This window comes from Mustela erminea, chromosome 14 (assembly GCF_009829155.1).
Source record: "Mustela erminea isolate mMusErm1 chromosome 14, mMusErm1.Pri, whole genome shotgun sequence".
NCBI lineage: Eukaryota > Metazoa > Chordata > Mammalia > Carnivora > Mustelidae > Mustela > Mustela erminea.
In genome coordinates this window covers 39977152-40004683 of record NC_045627.1, presented here as the reverse complement: position 1 = coordinate 40004683, position 27532 = coordinate 39977152, and the positions used below count along the sequence as shown (strand labels likewise).

General features: G+C 37.4%; 1 protein-coding gene across 2 annotated transcripts in view; it reads right to left on the bottom strand.

Moving 5' to 3' along the window:
* ADK (adenosine kinase) overlaps positions 1-27532 on the bottom strand; it is a 538857-nt gene that overhangs the window by 507421 nt on the left and 3904 nt on the right. The window contains exon 1 of one of the 2 annotated variants that reach the window (XM_032311700.1): positions 7689-7835. The exons of the other annotated variant lie outside the window; for it this stretch is intronic. Coding sequence (XP_032167591.1) covers positions 7689-7702 — 14 coding nt within the window. The 5' untranslated portion in view covers positions 7703-7835. Of the gene's footprint in view, positions 1-7688; positions 7836-27532 lie in introns of those variants that run through there. 2 annotated transcript variants of the gene reach the window in all.

The following is a 27532-nucleotide window of genomic DNA, read 5'->3' as shown; positions in this document are numbered from 1 at the left end:
GTTGGTTAAGCAACTGCCTTCAGCTCAGGTCATGATCCCAGGGTCCTGGGATAGAGGCCCGTGTTTGGCTCCATGCTCAGCAGGGAGTCTGCTTCTCCCTCCCCTCCAGCTCGTGCTTTCTCTCTCTCAAATAAATACATAAAATCTTTAAAAAAAAGAAAAAATATGGGGCACCTGGGTGGCTCAGTAGGTTAAAGCTTCTGCCTTCAGCTTGGGTCATGATCCCAGGGTTCTGGGATCAAGCCTCATATTGGGCTCTCTCCTCAGCAGAGAGCCTGCTTCCTCCTCTCTCTTTGCCTGCCTCTTTGCCGACTTGTGATCTCTGTCTGTCAAATAAGTAAATAAAATCTTTAAAAAAAACAAACAAACCACCAACATTAAAAAAAAAGAAAAAATATGGAATAACTGGTAGTTTTATAACACCATCAGTAGGAATGTGGAATGTGCTCAGTTTTCCACTTTGAAAAAGTTCAGTGGTTTCTAAAGTTAAACAGACATCTATCCTAGGACACAGCAATTCCCACACCTAGGTGTTTACAAAAGACCAAAGACTTAAAAAAAAAGTTCATAGCAACCTTATTTATAGTAACCAAAAATTAGAAACAACCCGAAGTCCACCAATAGGATAACTGTTACTATCTCTGTATAATGGAATATTACTTAGCAATGAAAACGAACAAACTGATATACACATCAAAATGGATGACTCTCAAAATTGTTATAGAACAAAAGTAATCAGATAAAAGTAAATAGACAAATAGTGCTTACCACAGAATTCCACGTATATGAAGTCCTGCAACAGGCAAACCAGTATCTACCAACATAAGTCAGAAAATGGTTGCCTGGATAGTATGGGGAGTAGAATTGATTGAAAAGAGGCAGGGGAAATGACCATGTTTTATATATTGAGCTGAGTTGTGTTTATACTAATAAATAAATATATGAATATATATTCATATTCAAAATTCAGTGAACCTAGGATCTGTGATTTTTCTCTACATAATTTTATCACTGGCATTTCTTTTCACTAGCTAAATGGATAAACAAAGGAACTATTTGTGTCCCTTAGGCTCTGTAAGGCCAATTCTTGTATTTGTATTCTGAATATGCCTTCCTGCACACTCAAGAAAATTATCTCTGTTACGGTAACTTACTTAATAAAGCTCTTTTTTTTTGATAAAAAAAAAGTTTACAGTCTTTCAAACTAATGAGACACTAATTTACACAGTAAGTCTTCTCTCTCTCTCTCTCTCTTTTTAAAAATTTTACTTGTTTGTCGGAGAGAGCACAAGCAGGGGGTGCAGCCGGAAGAGCAGGAAGCAGGCTCCATGCTGAGCAAAGAGCTGCACGCGGAACTCGATCCCAGGACCCCGGGATCAAGACCTGAGCCAAAGGGAGACACTTAACCAAGTGAGCCACCCAAGCATCCCAAGTAATAAATCTCTCTTTGAACCCCTCCCAAGAAAACAAAACAAAACAAAACAAAAAACCCCTCGTCGCTCTGTCCAGCATCATCTATTTCTCTGCTTCCTAAAGGATTATTCTTTTCAACATACAAATAATGTTGAAATTTCAGCCCCCCTCAAAATCTCCATATACAGCTTCAACTACTATTAATTTCCTGCTTCCTGTTAACAGTAAAACACTTCTAAAAGGTAGTCTATGCTCTGTTAAATAAGTTCCCTTAAACTAAACAAAATTGTTCCATTTTATTTAATCTTTTTAGTCATCTCTACACCCAACCTGGTCATGAACTCATGACCCAGAGATCAAGAGTGGCATGTTCTTCTGACTGAGCCAGCCACGCACTCCAACAAAATTGTTCATTTTAAATTCAATTTTCAGAAACACATATGTGACATGACTAATACTTATAATTTGTAGTTTAAGCATTTTTATATGTTACCGTCTTTTTTTTATGTTATTGTCTTTAAAATCTCACAATAACCCCATAGGGTAGGTATTGCAATGATCTCTAACAGAAATAAGAGGTTCAGAAAGGTTTTATAACCTGCCAAAAGTCCAACAACAAATAAATGAGTCCCAACTTCAAATCATGTGCTTTCATATTTTATATACTATATCTGGACATCTAGAACTCTCAGTACAATAAAAATGTCTGACCAATGAAAAATACCCAAACCCAGCCAAAATATAGGCTAATATTCAATTATCTTATGGTCCTATTTCAAATCTACTACAACAGAATTTTTACAGTGTATAAGTAGATGACCAGATAATTTATTACCCAAATAGGACACTTTTGAGAATAAAGAAAGAACTATTAATAATTATGCCAGGATAACTAGCATGATTCAGGATTGTCCTGGGCAAAGTGGGACATATGGTCATCCTATTTATAAGCTAGCTTTGATATTTGAAAATAAAAACCCATATTTATGTTTTATTATAGTATTTTATTTTTTTATTTTTTAAGATTTTGTTTATTTATTTGACAGAGACACAGCTAGAGAGGGAATACAAGCAGGGGGAGTGGGAAAGGAGAAGCAGGCTTCTTGCCAAGCACAGAGCCTGATGCAGGGGCTCAATCCCAGGACCCTGGGATCATGACCTGAGCTGAAGGCAAACACCTGATGACTGAGCCACCCAGGTGTCCCAATTATAGTATTTTTTAAGTAACAATTTAAAAAACAGTAGGCATGAAGAGGTAAAGAAACAAGATTGTTAACCAATGTTAGAGGAAAGGGTTAACATTCCAACAGTCTAGGCAATCATTTTAGTTCCCTTTTATCTTTGACAGTTCTTAATGTAGCAATACTGTGGCTGGAAAGATTTGTAGTTAGAAGGCCTTACATGCTTTTTCAAACAAAGATGACCTATTTACAAATATGAGCATTAACAACTGACAACACTGCACAGTTCTATATAAGAAGGATTTGTTTTTCTTCTCCAGTATATTTCATAAATGAAACAATTTTATTTTAAAAGCTCATTTGCCTAAGAAGTCCCATAGCATAAAAAAAGTTTGCATAGTAATCTGAAATTCACAATTCTTATAAAAGACACAGGTCCTGCAAGGAGTCTGAAAATTCTATTTAAAGGTTCCAAAGAAACTAACTCAACAAAGCAAGGCAGCTTCGATCTCAGCCACATTTTAGTCTCCATATGAATGTTCGCCATCTGAGTGGCTTGGCAGATCTTACTGGACGCATCTCAAAAGTCTTGAGTGTTAGAAGAAAAATACGCTAGGACCCAACTCACAGCCCACATAAATTTTCCAATGTAGGCCTAACCCACAAAAGTAGTTCCAGATTCATCATGTAGGCCACAGTCATGTCAAGTCCCAGAATAGACCAAATCTAACCTGTCTGGACAGGACAAAGAATAGGGTTCCTTAGCTCTATAGCAAACTCTCTGTCTCCCTACCTAATTTTCCTAGTCTTTCCTGGCACAAAATCAAGCTCTAAAGCAATGTCCAAAACCAGTCTAGGCATTGATGTTAGGAAAACAAGGCAATATTCACAGCAGTATTTTGAAACAGTGTTGCTCAGTGTAAAGTACATAAAGTAGGAGTCAGAAGACCTAAGTTCTATCTTAAGCTCTACCACTGCCTAACTAGGACATACCCTTCACTTTGAGCCTCAAGGTCCAGTACAGAGAAAGGAAAAGGGTAAAATGCCCTCTAAGATTTCTCTTTTTTTTTTTTAAGATTTTTTTCTTTATTTAATTGAGAGAGAGCAGAAGCAGGCAGAGGGGCAGAGGGAGTAGCAGACTCCCCACTGAGCAGGGAGCCCAAAGCAGGGACTTGATCCAAGGAACCCCAGATCCTGACCTGAGCCGAAGGTGGACGCTTGACTGACTGAATGACCCAGGTGTTCTTTAAGATTCTCATCTAGGCCAAACACTGTACATCTTTCAATATCTCCTGAATTTAACTCATTATCAACTTTCCTATTGGGCCAGTTAAAATGACAAAACCATCAATTTATCAAATATGCTTTATCATTTCCTGAAAAAAGACCAGTTGGAATCTGATATATTTAACAAAAAACAAAAGTTATTCTTCAAGGACTATTGGTTTTAGAGGCTGTAAATTTAGACTCATCAGTAATGATGTAACAGAGTAGAATACAAAAAACAAGTAGAAAAGACAGTTATCGCCAGCCAAATTCATTCGAAGATCTCAGATTTTTTTAAATGCTTTTGATTTAAATCATTATTTATGAATTCCTAATAGTTGAATGTTAATTTGTAAAGGGCACTGAACCGGGTGTCTAGAGATCTGAATTCTAGTTAAAGATCTGCAACAGTTTGCTTGAGCTTAAACAAATCGCAGTTTCTTTTGGCTTCAGTTTCTTGAAATGTAAAACGAGAGAATCGGTAAGTTTGCTTCCTATTTAAAAATCTAAAATTCAGGGGCGCCTGGGTGGCTCAATGGTTTAAGCCTCTGCCTTCAGCTCAGATCATGGTCTCAAGGTCCTGGGATAGATGCAGGGCTCTGCTCAGCGGGGAGCCTGCTTCGCCCTTCCTCTCTGCCTGCCTCTCTGCCTATTTGTGCTCTCTCTCTCTGTCAAATAAACAAATAAATTAAAAAAAAAAAAGACATTTAAAAAAATTAAAATTGAAACTTTTTTTCAGACAACAGTCTCTAAGAGATTCAAATTGCTTTAATGAGAGAACACTGCATTTACAAAGTGTCCTGAAACTTAAAAGCACTTTCATACCTATCCAACAACACTGTGGGATACACATTAGCATCATCACCACTGAGTATTTCATTAAACAAATGTCCACAGAAAAAAGAAAAGGAAAATCAGTTAATTCAAGAAAAATGACTCAGAACCCTGGCATGCTGACCACTAGTCTGGTTTCCAATCTTATATTCTGTCATTGAAAAGGCACATATTACTATATTTAGCAACAATTATTTTAAGTGTGGTGTAAAAAACAACACTGGACATAAAATCAGATTTGAATAATTTTGTGATCTTGATCACTCTCATCACCAGTAAAAGCTGGTTAACTAATACCGATCTTTGGGCTACTGTTAGACTTGGCACAAAATGGGAGCAAGCCTAACAGCATGTCTGTGAAAACTAAAACTGGCAAAATTCATTGAAGGCAGTCCTCAGTGGAAAGTAGCTGCTTTCTTTAGGATTATCGACTCATTCAACACTGCCACCACTTACAGAGAGTTGCTTCAACTTCAGTCTCCCTGCCTACTCGTGAACCTAAGTTCTAAGTTATCAAATTCCTTAGAGAACTAGAGCAAAGCAGAAGAGTTGCTATAATTGTTTCTCATGATACTTGACAATTTTAGTCCATAGAAGCAGCTTTTTCAGGAAATTTAAGTTAAGGATATTGTTTCTATAGAAGCATCATGCAGTACACCACATCATGGATGTCTCGATTCAATTCCTAACTACTACTAAATGATTTCGCACAAGGCACTCAACTTTTATTGGTCTGTTTCCTCAGGTATAAATGTGGTATCTGGTTTAGATAACATTTCAAAAATTTGGGGGGAGTCGGAGTGCCTTCAGCTCAGGTCATGATCCCAGGGTCCTGGGATAGAGCCTCCCATTGGGCTCCTTGCTCAGCAGGGAGCCTGCTTCTCCCTCTCCCTCTAGCTGCTTGTGCCCACACACCCTCTCTTTTCTCTCTCTGCCAAGTAAATAATTAAAATTTTTTAAAAAATAAAAAAATCTGGGGGGTCATCACTATAATTCAAGACTATGTAAAATGCAAACTAACATCTGAAGAAACAACCATAAAATTTAACTATTAGCAAAAATCAATCCTTCCAGGGCGCCTGGGTGGCTCAGTGGGTTAAGCCGCTGCCTTCGGCTCAGGTCATGATCTCAGGATCCTGGGATCGGGATCTCTGCTCAGCAGGGAGCCTGCTTCCCTCTCTCTCTCTGCCTGCCTCTCTGTCTACTGTGAACTCTCTCTGTCAAATAAATAAATAAAATCTTTAATAAAAGATTATTATCTTTTATTATCCTTCCACAAGTCGAATAAGGCAGATGTCAACCTTTACTTCAGTCTTGAACACAATGGCCGTTCAACCCCTACATTAAAACAGCCATCAGTTGGGGCGCCTGGGTGGCTCAGTGGGTTAAAGCCTCTGCCTTCGGCTCGGGTCATGATCTCAGGGTCCTGGGATCGAGCCCCGCATCGGGCTCTCTGCTCAGCGGGGAGCCTGCTTCCCCTCTGTCTCTGGCTGCTGCTCTGCCTACTTGTGATCTCTCTCTCTCTGTCAAATAAATAAATAAAATCTTAAAAAAAAAAAAAAACAGCCATCACTTGCTAGCAACTGAGGCTTTAGATTTGTGTTTCTTCACTGAAGAGCAACCAGGAAGACAATGGTCAATTAAAACTGAGTCCACATTAAGAACTGATTCTTAACATAGAAAGTATCTAACCCACACTCCTAATTAGCGGCAGACTGCACCTATGGGAATGGAAGTGGGAGTGAGGTGAGGGGATATTAACTTGGTTTGACAGCATAATGTTAATTCATTCGAAAACACTCTTGGCATTAAAAGCTAGACTCTTATGTCCCAATATAACTTATTGTGAATCCTTTCCAGGTGGGTCTCCAAGTTTTAGCATCTGGATCTCTCCTTCTGCATAATGAGGTAAGTAGTCCTTGTCTATGTTAGTATAAAATTATATAATTTAAGAAACTGTATCCAAGTCAGCACAGTTGCATCTTGTCTTATCTTACCTGAGGATTAGGTTCCCAAGTCATCTCTTGAATATTATACAGTCAAAATTAGCACTGAGATATCATCAGGGCTTAGAATGTTGAAAGCTCACCGACCAAAAATTAATTTATTTTATTCTCTTCCAATTTGTGTTAGAGCCTCCCTTTCCCTGGGACAATGAACACCAAGGTCTCCTTTGAAAGAGGCAGTTCAGAACACTGGGTAAATAAAGCAATTTATCTCTTTTTATAAATAGTCGCATTAGCATAGTTCAACATTCTGTCAATGCTACCTGCAGAAAGTGGAGCGGCCCATTAAGCTCTTACTATTAACAAAACAAAAACAAACAAAAAACCAAACCTTCACAACTTTGGGAAAGCAATTGGGGCGAGTCTCCTGTTTTTTTGCTCTCGCTTTATACCTCTATCTCACAAAAGTCATTTCACTTGCGACTCTCAAATAAAAGTAGGTAAACAGATGGTACCTTTGGCAACCAGAATATGAACTCCAGTCAGAAGCAAACATTTTAGGGACACACACAATTTCGCAACTTAGGGGCTACGTATCTACATCAGAGCAGGGCCAAATATGCTGGTCTGCTCATGGCCACCAACGAAGTTGTCAGAAGGCATGACATGCAGGCATGGCCACACATGGTCCACGTCACACTTTCTCAGGCGCTGGGTCACCCCTGGGAGAGAATGGTAGCTGCATTTTTTTTTTTTTTTTTCCTCATGAGAAATCCACTACCCACACAAGCAAGCTTCACGCCCTGGAATCTGGGCGGGGGTCACCTCACCGGTGCGGCTAGTTACTGGGCTCGGCCATGTGCCAGAGACCCAAAAACTTCTGAGAGCAGCAATGACCAAATAAAAAGTGCAGAGAGAACCTCCAACGTAAGGGGGACCCGTGCCACGGGGAGGCTGCAGACCACTCAAGAGAAGGGGCGACAGTTCTCAGCAGTCAGGAGGCTAACGCCCAGTAGGCGAGCACTTTAGGCTGCCGCCCTCTCATTACCTGATGGACGTCATGGCTTCACTTTCCTGCCCCACGCACCAGCGCTCGCCTCAGATGCTCTGCGTCCGCACCGGCAGCAGCAGCAGCAGGTACCACGGCAACTGCTCCTCTGCTCGGGCACTCGGCGACCGGGAGCGCGTCCTCACACACCCCGCAAGCCAGCGGCCCCCGCCGAACCGGCCCCACGTGCTGATTGGCCGCGCCGGGAGGAGGCGGGCGCTCCGCCCACCGCCGGAGGCCGGAGATGAGCCCCGGGCGCCTCCGGGCGAGGCAGCCGGCCGCGTGTCTTGTGTCCGCTCCCTGGCGCGCTGGCTAGCGGAGTGGCTAGCGGGCGCGGTGGCCATCTTAAGTCTTGGTAACAAGGTTCCCCCTATTCCCGGCTTGTGGGGCATGAGGCTGGTGCCCGCCTCAAAAATGGCCGCCCCAACTGGCAACCGGTTTGTCAGTCACATGGCCACGTTCTACCTCTGCAAGCTCAGGTCGCTTTAACAGGACTTGGGACAGGGACGCTATCAGGGCAGTCTGTGGGGATGCAGTTTAACAGCCTGGAAAACCCACCTGCAGAAGAAAAGCAGCAACCTCCTGGGAAAACCTCTCAGCCTGGGGAAAACAGAATGCGTGGCAACAGCAGCAGGATGTATTAAATTCGAACTCACAGCCTTTAAGTATTAGTTGCTTACTTCAGCGGTCTCCAAACGTTCTTCGACTTAAACACTTAGAACGGTTTATTTAATATGGAACTGTCCAGGGCCCATTGTAAACTTTGTGCATCATTATCTAGAAAGGTGGGGTCCAGATACTGGTATTTTTAGCGAGTACCAGGTGATCCAGGTACACATTTAAGTTTTAAAGCCTCTGGGCCTAATTAGCCCACTCATACTATACTGCTAACCATACTTTTCTTAAAAGTATACAAAGCTCCGAGCAAGTATCTAATGCCACAGAGGGGCGGGAAATGGAAGAACCCGAACTGCTGGCCCTAAACGTAAAATTTAGTGTGGCCAAAAGGCTAAGAAATTGATTCTGAACCACTAATAAGACAGGTAAACGTCAACTGCGGTAAGGACCAGAGGCAGTAAAATCATAAGCTTTATAACCTAAATAGCTTTAACTCCCTCTTTATTCTCTGTAAAGTAGTATTTTTTTTAACACACTACAGCCCCCAGTGACATTCACTTACTGACCATATAGGGTGTGATCAGTTCCATAGGTCTAAAAATAGTTATATTAGAAACACAATCCCACATACACTGAAATGTGCCCAATGTGATCAAAATGAATTAATTTATTTTATTTAATTTTAATTAAAGTTTAAAACCAAAGCAATAATATATTTTCCATCAAACACAATTTTGTTTTTATTGGACTGTATCTCACTGTTTAACTGCTAAAAATTAAGCATCCAAATTGAGACACTGTAAATACAAAATACATACCAAAGTTTTCAAGACTTAGTACAAAAAACATTTATTAATTATTTCAGTAATAATTTTTATATTGATTACATGTTATGATACTTTGCTACACTGGGTTAAATAAAATATATTAAGATTAAGCTGTTTCTTTTTACTTTTTTAATGCGGCTACTAGCAAACTTAAAACATATGCATCTTGCATTACATTTCTACTTGACATTGTTATTCCACTGTCCAAGTTAGACTTCCTTCTTACCTATCCTTGCTCCTCTGACAGAATAATCATGTTCACAAAATGAATCTGTAGGGAGACCAGTTTATACAGATCTGTAATACCTTGCTAACCATCTAAAACATGAACTATTTCAAGATGTCCAGTTTTATTAAAAAACGTGTTAGCATTGTTCTCTTTTATTTGGTAAACGACTAACAAGAATGAACTCATGGAATATAAATCTTTGTGTTTAGTCCATGATTAAAGACTGTTAAAAACATAACTATGTTTTGCTGAGTGAGACGTTGACCAAATGTCCACAAGTAGACAGATCAGTTTTTTCTCTGGATTAAAAAAGATCTGAATCAAAGAAGCTGCAGAATAGCAATTTGAAGTGGAGAAGACATGAATAATTTAACAGTTTCCCTCCTCCTCTTGTGGAAAATGCTGATAGCCTACATGAACTAAAATCAAATCAGGAATAATCCTTGGGAAGGATTTCAAAACCAATGTAATTTTTAATATACAATATAGTATAGTGCTACTTTATTATGCACAGACATCATTTGAGCGATCTTGTTAAAATAAGGATCTAATTCAATAGGTCTCTGTGGCCAAGAATTTGCCCGTTCTTTATGCACCCAGATCTCATCAATTGCCTCTTGTCCATGGGCCATATTAAGTTGCAAGGTTGTAAAGGTAGCAAGCCAGACAGTGTGGAATCTCTGCTTGACTCTACTAACTGCATGACCTTGGGCTGGTCCTTAACCTATCTGTCCCTCAGTTTACCCATTATATGCTTTTCAGGGCATTGTGAAAATTAAAATTTAATTCTAGTGAAGTGTCTATTGGGGCCCTTGGCACGTGAGGTAAGTACTACTTTGTTATAATCACACTGGTTAAAATTACATCACTGGAAAGCATAATATGAAATGAACAAGAGGGGTTCCTGGATGGCTCAGTTCATTAACTGTCTGCCTTCAGCTTAGGTCATGATCCCAAGGTTCTGGGATCGAGCCCCATGTCCAGCTCCCTGCTCAGGGGAGAGTCTGCTTCTCCCTCTCCCATTCTCCCTGCTTGTGCTCTCTCACCTGCTCTCTGTCAAATGAATAAATAAAATCTTTTTTTTTTTTTTAAGTTTAAGTAACAGTTACTCAGTAGCTCTGTGTGTGTGTGTGTGTGTGTGTGTATTTGCATGTGTGAGAACGACAGAGAGGGAGAGAGGGAGAGATGGGAAAAACTGGATAAAGAGAGGGTAGGGAAAAATGAGAAGAATAAAAGGCCTAGGGGTGCCTGGGTGGCTCAGCGGGTTAAAGCCTCTGCCTTCAGCTCAGTTCATGATCTCAGGGTCCTGGGATTGAGCCCCGAATAGGGCTCTCTGCTTAGCAGAGAGCCTGCTTCCTCCTCCCTCTCTCTCTCTCTGCCTCTCTGCCTACTTGTGATCTCTATCAAATAAATAAATAAAATCTTAAAAAAAAAAAAAAAAGAATAAAAGATCTAGGAGAGAAAGAATAAAAAGATCTGCTTTTGCATGGAAAAACGTGTCCTTACTTTTATCCCTACCTGACTCTGAAAGAGCAATCACACAGAAGCCCTGTTTGCTGAAATAACATTTTTATGTTACTATACCTGCTGAAATGAACTGGTACCTAAATACATTTTAAAAAACTAAACTTTCTGAAAGTTGCATTGAGGGTGCCTGAGTGGCTCAGTCAATTAAATGTCTGCCTTGGGCTCAGGTCATGATCTCAGGGTTCTGGGATCAAGTCCCGTTGGGATCTCTGCACAGCGGGCAGTTGGCTTCTTCCTCTCACTCTTCCTTTGCCCTCTCCTCCCCACTCAAATAAGTAAATAAAATCTTTAAAAAAAAAAAAATAAGGAAAGAAAGTAGCATTGAATGATTATGAGTAAAAAACATTTAAAAGTTTTGATTATTAGATGAAGAGGATGTGATATGGCTTTATTTTGATTGAATGAGGATTTGAATATTCCAGACTCTTATCTTTCCTTAATGATACAGAATTCAGATGCTTCAGAAGCCAGACGCTTAACCAACTGAGCCACCCAGGAGCCCTAGTTAAACTTTTTTGATCAAATTTTCAACTAACTTATTTCAAATGTAATCTTTTAATTTTAGGGGAAAAATAGCCAACTGAAATTCCTAACTTCCATTAACCTCCTTATAGCTTCAATCACTGCATCAAGATAAGTGGCAGAGTAGTTTGCTCTTGGGTAGATAAGTAAATATTCTATTTTATTTAATAGTTTGGTTAGTCAGCCACTATAAAAGCAAATAGATAACTAACCTCAAACAGATAAGTGCCTCTGGGTACCATAAATAAATACACAGACCCCCCCCCCTCTATTTTTTTCAACAAATGCTTCAAGCCCCAAAATGATAGCCAAGTTCTCTTCAAACACAACCAGTTTCGCTGTTAAGGGTGCCATAAAACAAGCACTTTCATACATTGTTAGTGGGAGTATAAATTAATCCATTTCTAGAAAGCTTTTTGGCATTATATGCCAACAACTCCTTTTTTAGGGAACAATCATAAATAAAATAGAACAATGTGAACAAAGATTTGTACACACATTTATTCATTTCAGCATTAATAACAGAAAAAATTTACGATATTCTAAAAAACCAAAAATAGGGTAATGGTTAAATAAATTGCAGAAGAATGTTATGGAGCTATTATAAAATGTTTTCATAGACCTTTTAAGGATGTAGAAAAATACTCATGATATGTTAAATGAAAGCAAAATAAATAAACAAAAGGAATACAAAGTATGATCTTGGCTGTATTAAAAAAAAATACATGCCATTATGCAAAGAAAAAAGATGGGAAAGAAATATACCAATATGTTGTTACGTGTTTCTCTGGAAAGTGGGGTTATATGTAATTTTTACTTTCTTTTTCATATTGATCTACCCTATAAACTTTCTACGATATATTGGTTTTATTAATGTAAAATTTTCATATTATTAAATTTTAATTATCTTTCTGAAGTATTTTAAAAATACAAAACTTATTCCTTCTGTTTTTTAAATGAATTTTTTTAAATCACAACCCATCAAAACTACACTTTATTTTTAGAGGAAGTGAGCTTATTTTACACATCTTATTTTTCATGTATAAAGATTGTTTAAAAGAGGAATAACAAAACTAAAATGTCTTTATGATTTTCTTGGTTAATTTTATTTTATTTATTTATTTTTTTTTTTTAAAGATTTTATTTATTTATTCGACAGAGAGAGATGACAAGCAGGCAGAGAGGCAGGCAGAGAGAGAGGAGGAAGCAGGCTCTCCGCCGAGCAGAGAGCCCGATGCGGGGCTCGATCCCAAGACCCTGAGATCATGACCCGAGCCGAAGGCAGGGGCTTAACCCACTGAGCCACCCAGGCGCCCCTCTTGGTTAATTTTAAATCTTAACTTGACAAAAATTAAAGTATAAATACAACTTTTAGAGCTCTGCAAAGCCCTTATGAGGCCAGCTGTCACAACCCTCAACGCCTTCCCTGCGTATTACTTAAAAATACATCTCCTCATTTCCTATAAATTAAATGCCTTCCCTGCATATTACTTAAAAATACATCTCCTCATTTCCTATAAATTAAGATGCTATTAAAATAATGCTTCTAAAACAATCTATATGCTACACCAAAAAGAGAAATTTCCTAAGACCTATCTCCCGAAAAGTAAGTAGTGTGCCACAGAATAAAGTTCAAGAACCTGGGAAAAAGGAGATAGGAATTCTAATCCCAGAACTAACAAAGATGTTACTACCTTTAGCCATTAGTTTTCTTACCTGAAACATAAGGGAGTTTGTTATAGGTGACATCTCAAGTCCTAAAATTTCAGTTTTATTGGTCAACAAAAGAAAAAAAGTTCACTTATGTCTCAATACAACTTGGATTGTTTCTTCAAAGAGCTGATCAATTTTAATTCAATTTTAGTTAGCTTTCATTATGGACAAGATTATTCTAAGAAACATTGCTGAATGTATTAACTCTTCCCCAAAAACATTATATATAAAGGTCTGCTATTTTTATTTTAATTATTACCTGTAGATTCTCATGTCACATTTCATTTAAACCTTATATATTCAAATAATATAATTTTTTTTTGTTTAAGATTTATTTATGTATTTGACAGAGAGAGAGATCAAAAGTAGGCAGAGAGGCAAGCAGAGAGAGAGGGGGAAGCAGGATCCCCACTGAGCAGAGAGCCCGATGAGGGGCTGGATCCTAGGACCCTGAGATCATGACCTGAGCTGAAGGCAGAGGCTTAACCCACTGAGCCACACGGGCGCCCAAAATAATATAATCTTTAAATGGCACCTGACCATTTATCTCCCAGGAGAATTTGAAGAATATAGTAACATTTGATTGACTGAACTATATTCAGTAAAAATTCTTAGCAAAACTCCTTCCCAGGAACACCTACACAGTGTTTCTTTATTTCCAGTGAACTACAAATCTCTAAAACTCAAAGAAAACCTCTAGTCTGAAGTAAAGGACAACAGTGCTACCCAATTATTAATGCTGCCAGGAACACATTTTTAAACTGTGCAACTGACTATCACTACCACTTCATTAAAGAAAGGGCATTTTGGGGCACCTGGGTGGCTCAGTGGGTTAAGCCTCTGCCTTCAGCTCAGGTCATGATCTCAGGGTCCTGGGATCGAGCCCCGCATCGGGCTCTCTGCTCAGCGGGGGGGGGCCTGCTTCCTCCTCCCCCTCTACCTGCCTCTCTGCCTATTTGTGATCTGTCAAATAAATAAATAAAATCTGGAAAAAAAAGAAAGAAAGAAAGAAAGAAAGGGCATTTTAACATAAAATTGTATGAAGGAGAGGCTTCTGGGTGGCTCAGTTGATTAACTGTCTGACTCTGGATTTCAGCTCAGGTCATGATCTCAGGGTCATGAGATTGAGCTCCATGTCCTGTGGGCTCCACGTGCAGCAGGGAATCTGCTTGTCCCTCTCCCTCTGCTCCTCTCCCCACTCACTCTCTCAAATAAATAAATATTTTTTTAAATGTATGAAGGACATCACAAAATAAAGAGCTCTTCCCAAAGTATTACTGGAATCTTACAAAATACAGTCTCTATAGAATATATTTTTCTTATTTTTATATCACTTCAGATCTGGTCTATGGTACTTAGAAACAAGCTTTTAGGAATTATTCACTATTAACTCAACAGATATTTATTGAGCAGCTATTCAAGCTCAAGACACTAGAGATTCAGGGCGCCTGGGTGGCTCAGTCAGTCATTAAGTGTCTGCCTTGGGCTCAGGTCATGATCTCAGGGTCCTGGGATTGAGCCCCACATCAAGCTCCCTGCTTAGCGGGAAGCCTGCTTCCCCCTCTCCCACTCCCCCTGCTTGTGCTCCCTCTCTCACTATGTCTCTCTCTTTCAAATAAATAAAATCTTAAAAAAAAAGACATAGAGATTCAGCTACAATAAAGAACATGAACTGCCTTTACATTCCAGTGAGGGTATATGGATGAATAATCCAACAGTAAAACATCAAGTGATCATAAGTGCTATGCACAGAATTAAAAACAGATCAGTGTAGAGAATGGGTTTTTAGATAGTCTGGGAAGGCTTCCAGCAGAAGAAAATGGAATGACAAGGAAAAGACAGGTGGAGGAAGGTCATTACTGATAGCAAGAAAATGATGGCTAGAAAAACAATGTGAAAAAGGCAAGCAAGAGAAGAAATGCGGTAGTTGAAGCAAGAAGCAGATCATGATATCTTCTATGAGCCTACGAAGTTTTTATTTTGTTATAATAAGCATGACAGGAAGTCACTGTTTTAAAACCTGTTTTAATGTTTTAAACAGACAAATAACATGATCTAATTGTTTCCAAAGATCACCCTTGGTATTTGTATAGAGAATGCACTACAGGAGCATGAAAGGAGAAAAACCAAATTAGAAGCCTATTACAGTAATAGAGCTGACAAATAATAGTGGCAGACAGACAGAAGAAGATGGACATTTTAAAGACAGAATGACAGAACTTGCAGGTGCACTAGATATGAAAGACTAAGGAAAAGGAAGGAATCAAGAGCAATTCCTAGATTTTGGAATATATTGAGTAAATTTGGACTAAACTGAGTAAATGGTGCTGTTTATTAAAACAAAGAAGGCACAAGAGAAGCTCAGAAGACTGGAGCTCTGGGAGAGGTCAGAATTGGAGATAGAGACTTGCCAAACAGATTTTTCCTTCTAATTTTTCTTCCTTCGTGGCGCCTATTGTTTCCTATTGATAGACTACACATAAATGTCCAGAATTGAATATGCAGTTTTATTTGAACAACACCCAAGAGAGGAACCATTCTTGGAATCAACTGCTAGCAGCTATAGGTACTTATATAAGTAGAATAATAAGTAAAAGTTACTGAGTTCATAGTATGTCCCAGACACCATGCTATGTATCTTTCAAGTACTATCCCACTTTATCTCTCAAATGTGAGATGTTTTATTATTGCCATTTTATAGATGAAGAAATTGAGGCTCAGAGTTAAATAACTTGCTCAGTCACACACTATAGAAGAGAAATCCAAATTCTAGTAGTTTGACTCTAGAACCGGGGCTAATTACCACAGTACATACTTAGTGTCTCTAGAATAAACCCTAAAGTCTGCTGTAAGTCTGAAGCTTTTATAAATATCCAAATTTCAGACCACCACACTATTGATGTCACCCATAAGATACAGTGATCCAGTGATATCTTCCCGATTAGCTAAAACAACTTCTGAAATATTATTCAGAAATTGCTTCCTTTGTTCCTATATGTGCTTAAATAGATTAAATCTATTTAATGAATGAATGAAAATGCCATTTTAATCTTTAATTTAACCAAGACTCCTAATTATCACCAAGAATCATTTCTTAGATCTCTTAATTTTTCAAAATCTCAAACATAATTTCATTTCTGCCAAAATCACAAGAATGAATACCCAGTAGTGCAACTGCTGGGTTGTAAGTCAGCTCTATTTTCAAGTTTAAAGATACAAATGTAGTGATCCAAAGAGGCACGTGCACCCCAATGTTTATAGCATCAATGTCCACAATAGCCAAGCTATGGAAAGAGCATAGATGTCCATCAACAGATGAATGGATAAAAAAAGATACACACGGAGCGCCTGGGTGGCTCAGTGGGTTAAGCTGCTGCCTTCGGCTCAGGTCATGATCTCAGGGTCCTGGGATCGAGCCCCGCATCGGGCTCTCTGCTCAGCAGGGAGCCTGCTTCCTCCTCTCTCTCTGCCTACCTCTCTGCCTGCTTGTCATCTCTCTCTGTCAAATAAATAAATAAAATCTTTAAAAAAAAAAAAAGATACACACACATACATACAACAATGGAATATTCTGCAGCCATCAAAAAAAGAAACCTTGCCTTTTGCAATGACGAGGATGGAACTAGAGGGTATTATGTTAAGCCAAGTAAGTCAATCAGAGAAAGACAATTATCATAGGATCTCACTAATACAAGGAATTTGAGAGACAAAACAGAGGATAATAAAGAAAGGGGGTGGGGATCAAACAAGACAAAACCAGAGAGAGAGACAAACCATAAAACACTCTTACTCTCAGAAAACAAACTGAGGGTTGCTGGAGGGGAGGTGGTGGGAGGGATGAGGTGGCTGGATGATGGACACTGGATGATGGACACTGGAGAGGGTATGTGCTGTGAATGGTGTAAGACTGATGAATCACAGACCTGTACCCCTGAAATAAGTAATACATTATATGCTAATTTAAAAAAAAAAAAGAAAAGAAATGAAGTTTCTCTCAAAAATAAAATCACAAGAGTGATTTTTTACAAAAAAACATGTTTTAATCACTCTTCTAGAATTTAGGGGCACACAATGAATAGCAAGTGGCTGAGTTTACTATCAAACTAAGTAAATTCCCCATCCTAGACATTCAGCTATGTGAATCTAAGTTAGGTCTTACTGAGGCCTTGCTTATCAAGATCTTTCAAGACTCCATGAGTTGAAATCACAAATGTTCACAAAAGGTTCCAAAACAATTTCACTTATATAGCCCCTAGGTATACCATTTTACTAACTCCTAGTCCCTACCATTTTCTTTGGAACAGTAAAAATAAATATGGTCTCAAATTGAATATGCAGTTTTATCTGAAAACTGTCCTAAGAAATAATCATTTCTACTTGGTTGTATTATAAATATTGAACGGTTTTCTAACGTTTTCTTTTATTCAACGTTATTGTTTTCTTTACTGAAAAGTAGGAATGTGTGTGGGGAACAGAAGCAGATTTCTCACTCTTTCTGTTTTCAACAAAAATATAACAGCCTCAGACAGCCTGTATGTGAAAGGAGTTATTAAACCCAAATGTAATCTTTAGACATTGTAAGAAGGCAGCTCCTTTTGCATACCAAATAGACTTTTTCGGCAGTGTCAGATAGCAAACTTAAGACTTCACAGAAATTTCTGAATCTTAAATCATTTCCTCAAAAACCAAAAACACTCAGTATTTCATGGAAAAATAATATATACATTTAAATTAAATTCTGAACTTTGAAACCAAAACTAGACATATTTTCCAATGGGAAAGGGGGGACTATAAAAAGTAATCACCTCCTAAGGGGCAATAGCAGAATTAAAAGCTTGGAAATATAATTCAGTCATGTTTTCCAAAATTATTTTACCATAATTGTAGCAGATTAAGAAGGCCTCAGTTTCCTGGAGACAAGAGTTTATGTCCCCTCCCCTTGAATTTGGGCTAGCCTATGACTCCTCTGACCAATGGGTATAGAAGTGATGCTGTAATAGATTCCAGGCTATCCTTAAGAGGACTGCCAGCTTCTGTCTTGATCTTTTGGACCCCTGAACTGCCAGGTAAGAAGCCCAACTAAGAGGCTGAAGAAACCACATGCAGAGGTTCACAAACTACATGGAGAGGAAGAGAAGCAGGGTTGAGCCAAGCTTTCCAGCCATCCTCAACAAGGCATCAGACAAGTAAGGACATTCCAAACACTCCAGACCAGACCTGTTGTCAGCTAAATACCTCCAAGAGATCCTAGTCAATACCACACACATCAGAAGACTCAATCAGCCAAACCATGTCTGAATTCCTGACCCATGAACTCTAACAAAATGATTGTTATTTTAAGCCACTAAATTTTGGGATAGAAAACCAAACTCACTGTGAAAAGCATATTTTGTATTGCAACCTAGTATGCTATACTTATACCTAATTGAACAATGTTTCACAAAGCAATACTAATGCTTACCATATTCAATGCACTGATATTTTCTATTCTATTTTCCTTTTATAAAATACTAATTGTGCTACAACCAAACTGACACATGATGTAGTTTGAAAAGCATTTTAATCTATACCACTCACTTCACAGGTGCATACACAAAGATAGACAAAAACGTTAATAGCACCCAGCTCATAACAAGAAGTTTCTCACAAACTCTCATTCACAGCTCAGAAAGGAGTGAAAAGTTGAAAAGATGAGGTATCTGAGGTTAGAAGTTACACAGAAATCAGAAATAGCTAAACGGAATTGGGCCTTTTTCTTTTTTATCACCTTTTATCCCCCACTTCTTGTTCACAGATCTCTATTACCCTCCCCCCACTTCCTTTTTCCTATGATTATCAAGCATTATGAAATTGGGGTTTTTAAATATCATTTGAATTTAATGAAATGTTGTGGTCCTATTCTTAAAAGACTAACAGAACATTTCATTTCTTTTAAAAGGTTGCCTTTATTATTATTTATATAGGTCCAAGGCTAATCATGGCTGCAGTTCATTTTTAATGAAAAAGTGGTCTCATTACTACCATCTCAGATGTGGTAGAACATTTTCATAGGATTTCAAAATTACTAGTAGTATTAAAAGATTAACAGCTTTTTAGAGAATTGCTAGTACTTTTTTCATGTACAATGTAGGACTACTTTTTGAAGCAAAGGGTGTGCTTAATTTTTTTAATCATACAAATCACCAATGATTTCTGTTGCTGTTGGTTATACAATATCTGAATATTATAACTAATTATGAAAAATCTTTAATAAGACAGATTGAGGTTTGAATCCTATCTCTGCCACTCACTAACTGTATAGTCTTGGGCATATTAAACTTTCTAACCAATAATAGTTATTTCATATTATAATAATTGATGATGCTAAAGATAATATTGAAATTATTAATAACAGGAAAATATGCAAAGTCTCCAAAGTATATTAAAACTTATTAGAAATTGCTCTCTTAACTGAACATTTTAACTCTTAGACATAAGCAAAATTGGTTTGCTCAAGGCTTTTTAATTAGAAATCTGCTCAAAATTCAAGTTCAAGGAGTTAACCCATTTGCAAAGCATACCATTAAGTATATCCCACAAGGGAATACAGTATTTATTCTTGGAGGAGGGGGGGAAAGGGCTACATATGTGTCAATAAGAGAAATTGAAAGACTAAAATCTAAACAAGGTTACTAAACACAGTGCCACAGAATTTATTTAAATAGTGTGCTTATATAGCACACACAGAATTCACTTTGACAAGTTCTCAATCTACAGCTTTGTAAGTGTAATGTAAACAGCAAGAAATGTGAGTCCTAGGTCCTGAGTGTGAATTGAGAGCTCACTACTTAGGAAATCTTAACTTCTCTGTGTTGATTTCCTCAGTTGATTTACTGTAAATCAACTGAGGAAATCAACAAATCCTTCATATGAGGATCAGTAAGAAAAGGTAAGGGAAAGCATCTCATAAAATCTTTAAATATGTTGTTCTTATCTCAAAACAAACAAAAAACTTCAAAGAAAACAGATACTTCGTTTCTTGTTCCAGAGGGTAAATACAATGGAAAGTTCTATCACTTGAGATCAAATCTCAACTCAAATACTTCATACCTTTAAGTAACTAGCTGTGTTACCTTACTGATATCAGTTAACCTCTCTGGGCTTCAATTCTCTCAACTGTATAATGTAAATATTAGGCTGATTTTAAGTACCTCATCAGGCACTAACAATCTAAAGATTCTAAAACATGTTCAAAGAGTTTCTAAAAATCACATGAAATTGTAAATTAAAATTTCAGAAGCACATCTTGGCTGAGATACGTTATTGTTTTCACATCCCAACTCCATAATTTGCAGGAAACCCCAGGTACTCCTGGGAGTTACCACACTACCAGGGAATGTGGACTCAGTCATCACCTTCCACCCCTGTTCCTACCCCCACTTCCATCAGCATTTTCCATCAGTCTCTGGAAACACTTCTAAAAAGGAAGAGCTTCTCAAAGGGAAAGGCTAGAGAGCCTGCTAATGAGTACAGACCTGTTCTAAGAGTGTAAAGATGCAACATCTTGGTCAACAGATCATTTAAAGAGCTCTGAATTGGACTCAGTATCTACAGGGTATTAGCAAATCTTCTCAGGAATGTAGTTTACTCAAGCTTCAATAAGTCAAAGGTCTCCGGTGTCTATGTGTTTCCATTAGTAGAAAATGTACTCCTCTTCCCTTATTTGTGCTGAATCGGGGGGAGGAATGGTACACAAGTAGAGAAAGAGGAATGCTAAAGAAGGGATTCCTGCCTCATGTAGTAGGCTGGGCCAAGAAAACTTGTATCTCTCCCAATTCTAAGAACCTGTGAGTGTATATCTAGAAGTTTATATATTTTTCTACAGAGCATCCCTACAATATTCATACATAGGGAAAAACCCAAGGAAGTCAAACCTACCATGGAGAGAAGAACCTATACTCCCCAAACACTGCCCCCCGCACCCCGAAAGACAAATGTTTTCCTTTCTTTTTTACTAAAATATTATTTTAATACTAAACATTGAGTACTACTTACTGAATTCAAGTATAACTACCCAGTTTTATACATCTGGATAAGAAAGTGCTAAGTAAAATACACAAGCAAAATAGAATTCTGTCAGTCTAATTTCACGTGCATTTCCCATGCTAAAATGGAATATAGTCAGTTCATCCTGAGTGTGTGAGAACAGAGACAGAATTGAGGGTGTAAGTCTTAACACTTCTACAGCTTAACAGCTTTAATCTTCAACAAAATTAAAAACTAAAAGTGATAACTAAGGTCTCATCTCTCTTTAGGAAAAAAACTTCTGAAAAGCTTCTGAAAAAAACTTCTATTTTAGGAGGAACCAAAGACTTCTCTCAGTCATGCCTATAATACAAGAAAATGTTCAAATCTCTAATGTGGTTAACTTCAAAGACAACATATTTTAACTGTTTGTTTTTGAAGGAAATCATTTTCCTGTATTTCAATTTGTTTACTCAAAAACTTACATGGTTTTTTGGACTTCAGCTCTAGGACTCCGGGAATAAAACAGTTTATATTGCTGTATCAAGCTTAATGGAATTTGAGAAAACCTAAGATGTCTGAATTTCATTCTTTTGCTATATTTTGTTTTTAAATGACCCCCTCCTAGATGAGTCAACAGAGACAGATCTTTTTAAAAGACCAATTTTGTGGTATTATCCATTGTTACACAGTACATTATGTTACATGGTACGCTACAAAATTAAGAACAGTATTCCTAACAATAGAGTCAGCAATTAGAGTTCTGATTACACTGCAAATAGTATCACTAATTAAGGACTTGTTAACGCAAAGGAAAAAAGATTAATCATTCTGATAGGCGACTGATATCTTTGTAAATTTACTCTTCAGAAAAGAGTATTCCTCTGCCAAAGAAGCAATTCTGTATTTAAAAAAGAAAGAAAACACTGACTACAGGGCCTTAATAAAATGTTACTGTTTATGCAGAAGTATATATATATTTTTTACTTTTGAAGGAATTTTCCCCATGAACAAATGCAAGAAATTATTATTGTAGTCAAAGTTCACTACAGTCACCAGAAAGAATAGAAATGCATCTAAGAGTGCACCTCTTGCCTCTACCGTCCTGCACTATAGGATTTCTTTTGAACAAAGCTCACTACATATAACAAGAAAAATAAAAGGTCCAAAAACCATCAAGTGTTCTCAGTAAGGACTCTATCAACTCTTAGAAATAGGTAAGAATTTACCACTAATCCATGAATCCATTTTGCAATAGTAAGTACTACAAACATAATCATAAAATATCTTTAAAGAGTTACTTAAGAATTCATTTATTCAACAAAAGTTTAGAGCCTGTTATATTGCAATTAAGTAATTAATTATGAGGCACTAAGAGTTACTCAACTAGCTTCCTGACTTCAAGCAGCAGTAAGCGAGATAAAACATGTATATCATGCACAGCAATAAAGCAAAGTATAAACTACAAACAGCCAGAAGAGGCGTTTCCAAGCTGGATGATTAGGAGAGTTTTAAAAAGAAGATACACACTTTGGCTAGACCCTGAGGAATGAGATTATCAATAGGTGGGTGATTCCTTTGTTTTCACAGATATTTTCTATTCATGCTATAGAAATGGGTTTTTCTATGCTATGGATTTTTCTCATGCTGAAGGAATGACAGCACTGGTGGAGTTACTGACTAGAGTGTCTCCCTGAACTCCATCTACTACCCCATACATACAAACACCACAGGCTCACACACACCCCCACACCTACACAGGCACACGTGACACACAGGATGAGGAGGAAGAATATATCCAAGGCTGGCCAAAATCTCCACCCCTGATAAAGTAACTAGCTCAATAGTGGGTATGTAACCTAGACAGTTCCAATCAAAGTATTTTCAAAACTGATACATGGATGTGGAAAATCCCTTCCACTGGGCTCAGAAGATTTTGGCTTGGGGCCGAGAAATGCCATCTTTCTTGTTACATTGAGATGGCTTATGAGAGAAATCCAATTTACCCCAGGACAATGGAGGCAAAAGATGCATTCCTAGAATGAGTTCTATTTGGCTGGAGTTTCCAGTTACGTTAACTGAGTCTCTTAAAGATCTAGAAATTGTTCTACTAGGGATGCACTGATAAAGTCCAGCCTCGGCCTCTAGAAGACAAATAGCCAAGTAATCACTTCGATATCATTTCTCATCATTCCTAATTTTGTGAGTGATCAATGATCATCAGCTACCTTCATATTTATAATCCTGCATTTGCAAGTAACAACAAAATAGCAGGATTTACTAGTAATTAAATGTGGCTAAACAGCCAGAGCCCATTGTTACAATCAACCAAACTAATGTGCCTTGAGAAGGTAAGAATTTCTTACACAAAAATTGCTGTACAGATTTTCTTACTCTATTCTAGAAAAGATACTGAAATCAGCATGCATGCAATGAAAGCCAAAATACAAATGGAAATCTGCATGTTCAGATGTTCTTTTTTTTTTTTTTTTTTTTTTTTAATTTATTTTGAGAGAGAGAGGAGAGCACGCATGAGCAGAGAAGAGGAGCAGTAGGAGAGGAAATAGCAGACTCCGCACCAAGCAGGGAGCCCTGATGCAGGACTAGATCCCTGGAACCAAGTTCATGAACTGAGCTGAAGGCAAACTTAACTGACTCAGCCACCCACGTGCCCCTGTCCAATGTTCTTATGCTGAAAGCTAATTAACACTTCTCTCTAGATGAACACAAATCATCCAAGGCCACAAGTACAAACAAGTACAAGCAAAAACATCTGAAATAAAACACCTAAGAGCAACAACTTTAAATCAGCTTTGGAAAATATTCAAAAACTATCTTTTTCAAGCAGTATGTGAAACTTCAGTCTGTGAGGCTACTTCAATGAAATAAGCGTTTCAAATCTTGAAGTCCAGAAGTTGAAGAAAAATCTTTCATCAGTCAGTATTAGAGAAGAAAAGCCTAATAAGTCAATGACATAATCAGCACCAGTATTATGAAAGACTATGTTATTATATATGATATATAACATATCTTATATATTATTTTAGTATTATAAAAGAGATCTTTGAAATAAACATCTATTTAAAATCATAAATGTGTAGAATGGGAACCTCAGGAAAAATACAGTAACTGACTGATGAGAACGTAATGTTTCTGAACAATACCAAACTTTTAAAAGCAATTAAAAATTTTAATAAAAGTTCCCCAATCCTTTTGCTGATTTATTTGGGCAAGATATATTTTAGGGCCAGAATTTTATGAGACTCCAAATTTTACAGCTTTTAGGAAGATAATACTGTTTTTTAAACCACCCAGAGCTTCATGCAGCATGCCATTAACAAACAGATTAACATTTCTACAACAAAACATACACATTTGTGTAAGACAGATAAACACTATAAAGACCCTCATATCAAGTTTTGCTGGCAAATTAATTCATCTCAAACTTTTTTTAAAACTTCCAGTTTTCAGAGCTTTTGGAATTTCAAATATATAGATGAAAAGATTATAATCTATAATAAAATCATACTACTACTTATTTTAAAAAGTTCCAGATCTACTAGTATCCCAGAGTTGCATTCTGTAATGGTAATACCTAGCCACTTAGCATTCACCCAGGATACGTATTTAGTGCATATAGTTTCTCACCCAAGATTTAGTGCACATCATTTCTCCAGCTTAAAATCCTGAGTCCCAATATGCACACACATGCAGTATAGGAAAGTTGGAAAACACCAAAAAAAAAAAAAAAAAGAAAACAAAATAATCACAATCCTTCCACGTAGAGATAACTGCTATTAAATGTTTGGTGTTGTCCAAAAAAAAAAAAAAAAATGTTTGGTGTTGTCTAAATGTTCAGATTCTTTCTATACACATTAATAATTAGGATCAAAATCTCTATAATTTTAGTATGGATTTTTGTTTTTACCTTACTGTGTATATGGAATACCCTTTCAACCTGAGAATACTGATCTTAAGTCTGGAAAAATTCTCAGCCATCATCTCTTCAAATATATCCTCTTTACCATTTACACTTGTTTCTCTTTTTGGGATACCCAGTTAGATGTTAAGTTGTTGCCTATCAATTTATATTCGTATCTCTTTATTCCTCTTTATTTCTCTTTGCTACCTCTGGGTGTATTATTCAGTACTATCTTCCAACTCACTAATTTTCCCTTAAAATAAGTTTGATCAACCTAGTTTTTTGTTTTAATTTCAGTAACTCCATTTACTCTTTTACATAGCTATTTATTTCATATTTACTTTTTGTTCATAGTAAGTTTTTAATAGCTACTACTTTACCTTTTTAAGATCTATGAAATTGCTGAGTAATTCCATTAGATTTTGAGTGAATTTACCTCCTGATTGTTGTGCTTATTTTCTAAATAATGTTCCTTCCCTCAATATGTTTGCAGGCTCAAACTTTCCCTTCCTTTTTTCTGGTGGTTTGAGATAGGTCACCCTTCTTCCAGATCACATGACCTCCAAGCTTGGTGCTCTTGAAGCACGTGATAGTGTGTGGAAATTACAGTTCCCAACTCTCAGCCATCTGGCAGCTCAGCCATTTCTGTGCCACCTCGTCAGGTCCACAGCTTCTTAGAGCAATATCCAGGAACAGAGGTGCTCAGTCTTCTTTTCATCTAGCCCCGCCAAGCCCCTAGTTTCATCCACTGTATGACTCCAGTTCCCTTACACAGTTATTTCCACCAGCTCCTGAATCCAGAGTCTAATTGCATGTTTCATTTCTGTGTTAGTCCCTGGAGATGTTTATCTTGTTCTCTAATATACCTGTATCTTGGCTTTCTTTTTTATTTTATTTATTTATTTATTTATTTTTATTAAGTTTTTATTTTTTTTTTAATTTTTTATTTTTTATAAACATATATTTTTCTTTTTTAATTTATAATTGCTGCATTTGGAGCAGAGTAGGGGGGTGGACAGTAGAATAAACAGTACCATAGTAATAATAGCTAACATTTATTGAAGACTTATGAGCCACCAATTTTTTATTTATTTTCTCATGAAATCAACAATGATTTGAAGTAGGTACTATTAATATACTCATTTCATGGATGAGAAAACAGAGGCAGAGGCCAGTAAGGAACTATTCCAAGATCACCAGCAAGAAAGGACCAAGAGTCAAACCAGATGTCGGATTCTGGAGACCATGCTCCTAATCACTGCTCTACTGATTTCCATCCTGATTAAAATGCTTTATAATTCTGATTCTCTCTCTCTTATTCACTTAACTGAACATTTTGCACACAGGCAGGATTTTCACAGATGGAAGGGAAGTGGAGACATATTCCAGGTAAAAGTAGCATATCAGCCTCATGTTTTATTTAGTGTTGGCCAGTCTAGATCTATACCTAAAATGAGAAACAGTTTTCAATGCCTATCTTTTTTCCTAGAGCCCTTTCCACTTTCCCTGAGCTCTAAGAATTTCACACTTACCTCTAGTCACCCAGGACCATCCATACAGGCTTTCCCATGGCTCTTTCTCCACCTCCCTCACTCTGTCCTAGCATATAATGCCCAGGAAAGCAACTTATTTTGACATCCATGAAAAGTACCTCAGGAGACCTTGTTTTCTACTTTCCTTGATAGTCCAAAGCCTTAATCTTAAAGGATTACATTTGTGAATGTAAGGAACAGCATGTAGTATCACCCAAAAAAGAGCCTCCAACTTCAATTTTAGGCTACATTATTAAAAATACAAGGTCTTAAAAAAGTGAAGGTTTTCAGTCCCACTCTATGCTGTACTCATAATTCATTCAACAAACGTTAAGTCAACAGCTCCTAAGGACTGAGCACTGTGCAATACACTAGGGACACATGATCATCCTTGTTCCTTTCCAGTCTGCATATATTCTCATTTAATCCTCACAACAGACCACTCCTGGAACAGTGTGCTCAGTGTGTAAAAATCATCTTCCAGAGAATTTTCTGAAAGAGAAAAAAAAATGTGTTTTAGAAGAAACGGGTACTAAAACTGTTACTTGGTCACCTAAGATACAGACTTTTCTGCCTATATTTACTATGCAATTTTAAAACACAGTGTCCATAGTGAGGTAGAACACACATGGAAAGAATAAAAGGAATCCAGGGAAGTGAAATGGTTAGGAAGCAATAATTTGAGAAAAGCTCAATATTTGCAGATTGGAAAATTACAGTTTGTTTTCTTTTTAATATCACTAAAGTCATGACCTGGAATGATCTTTAATTGCTAATGTCAGAGAGTTACGAACTAGGCTCTTAGGATTCAACCCTTCCTAACATCAACTTCAGAGCTTACAAGTATTTGTTATGATGAACAAGTAGAGCTATGTCTGAAGAACATTAGGAAGAACTTGACATTGGAGGGAGAGAGACTAGTTGGGAAGCCAAAAAAGTCTAAGCAAAAT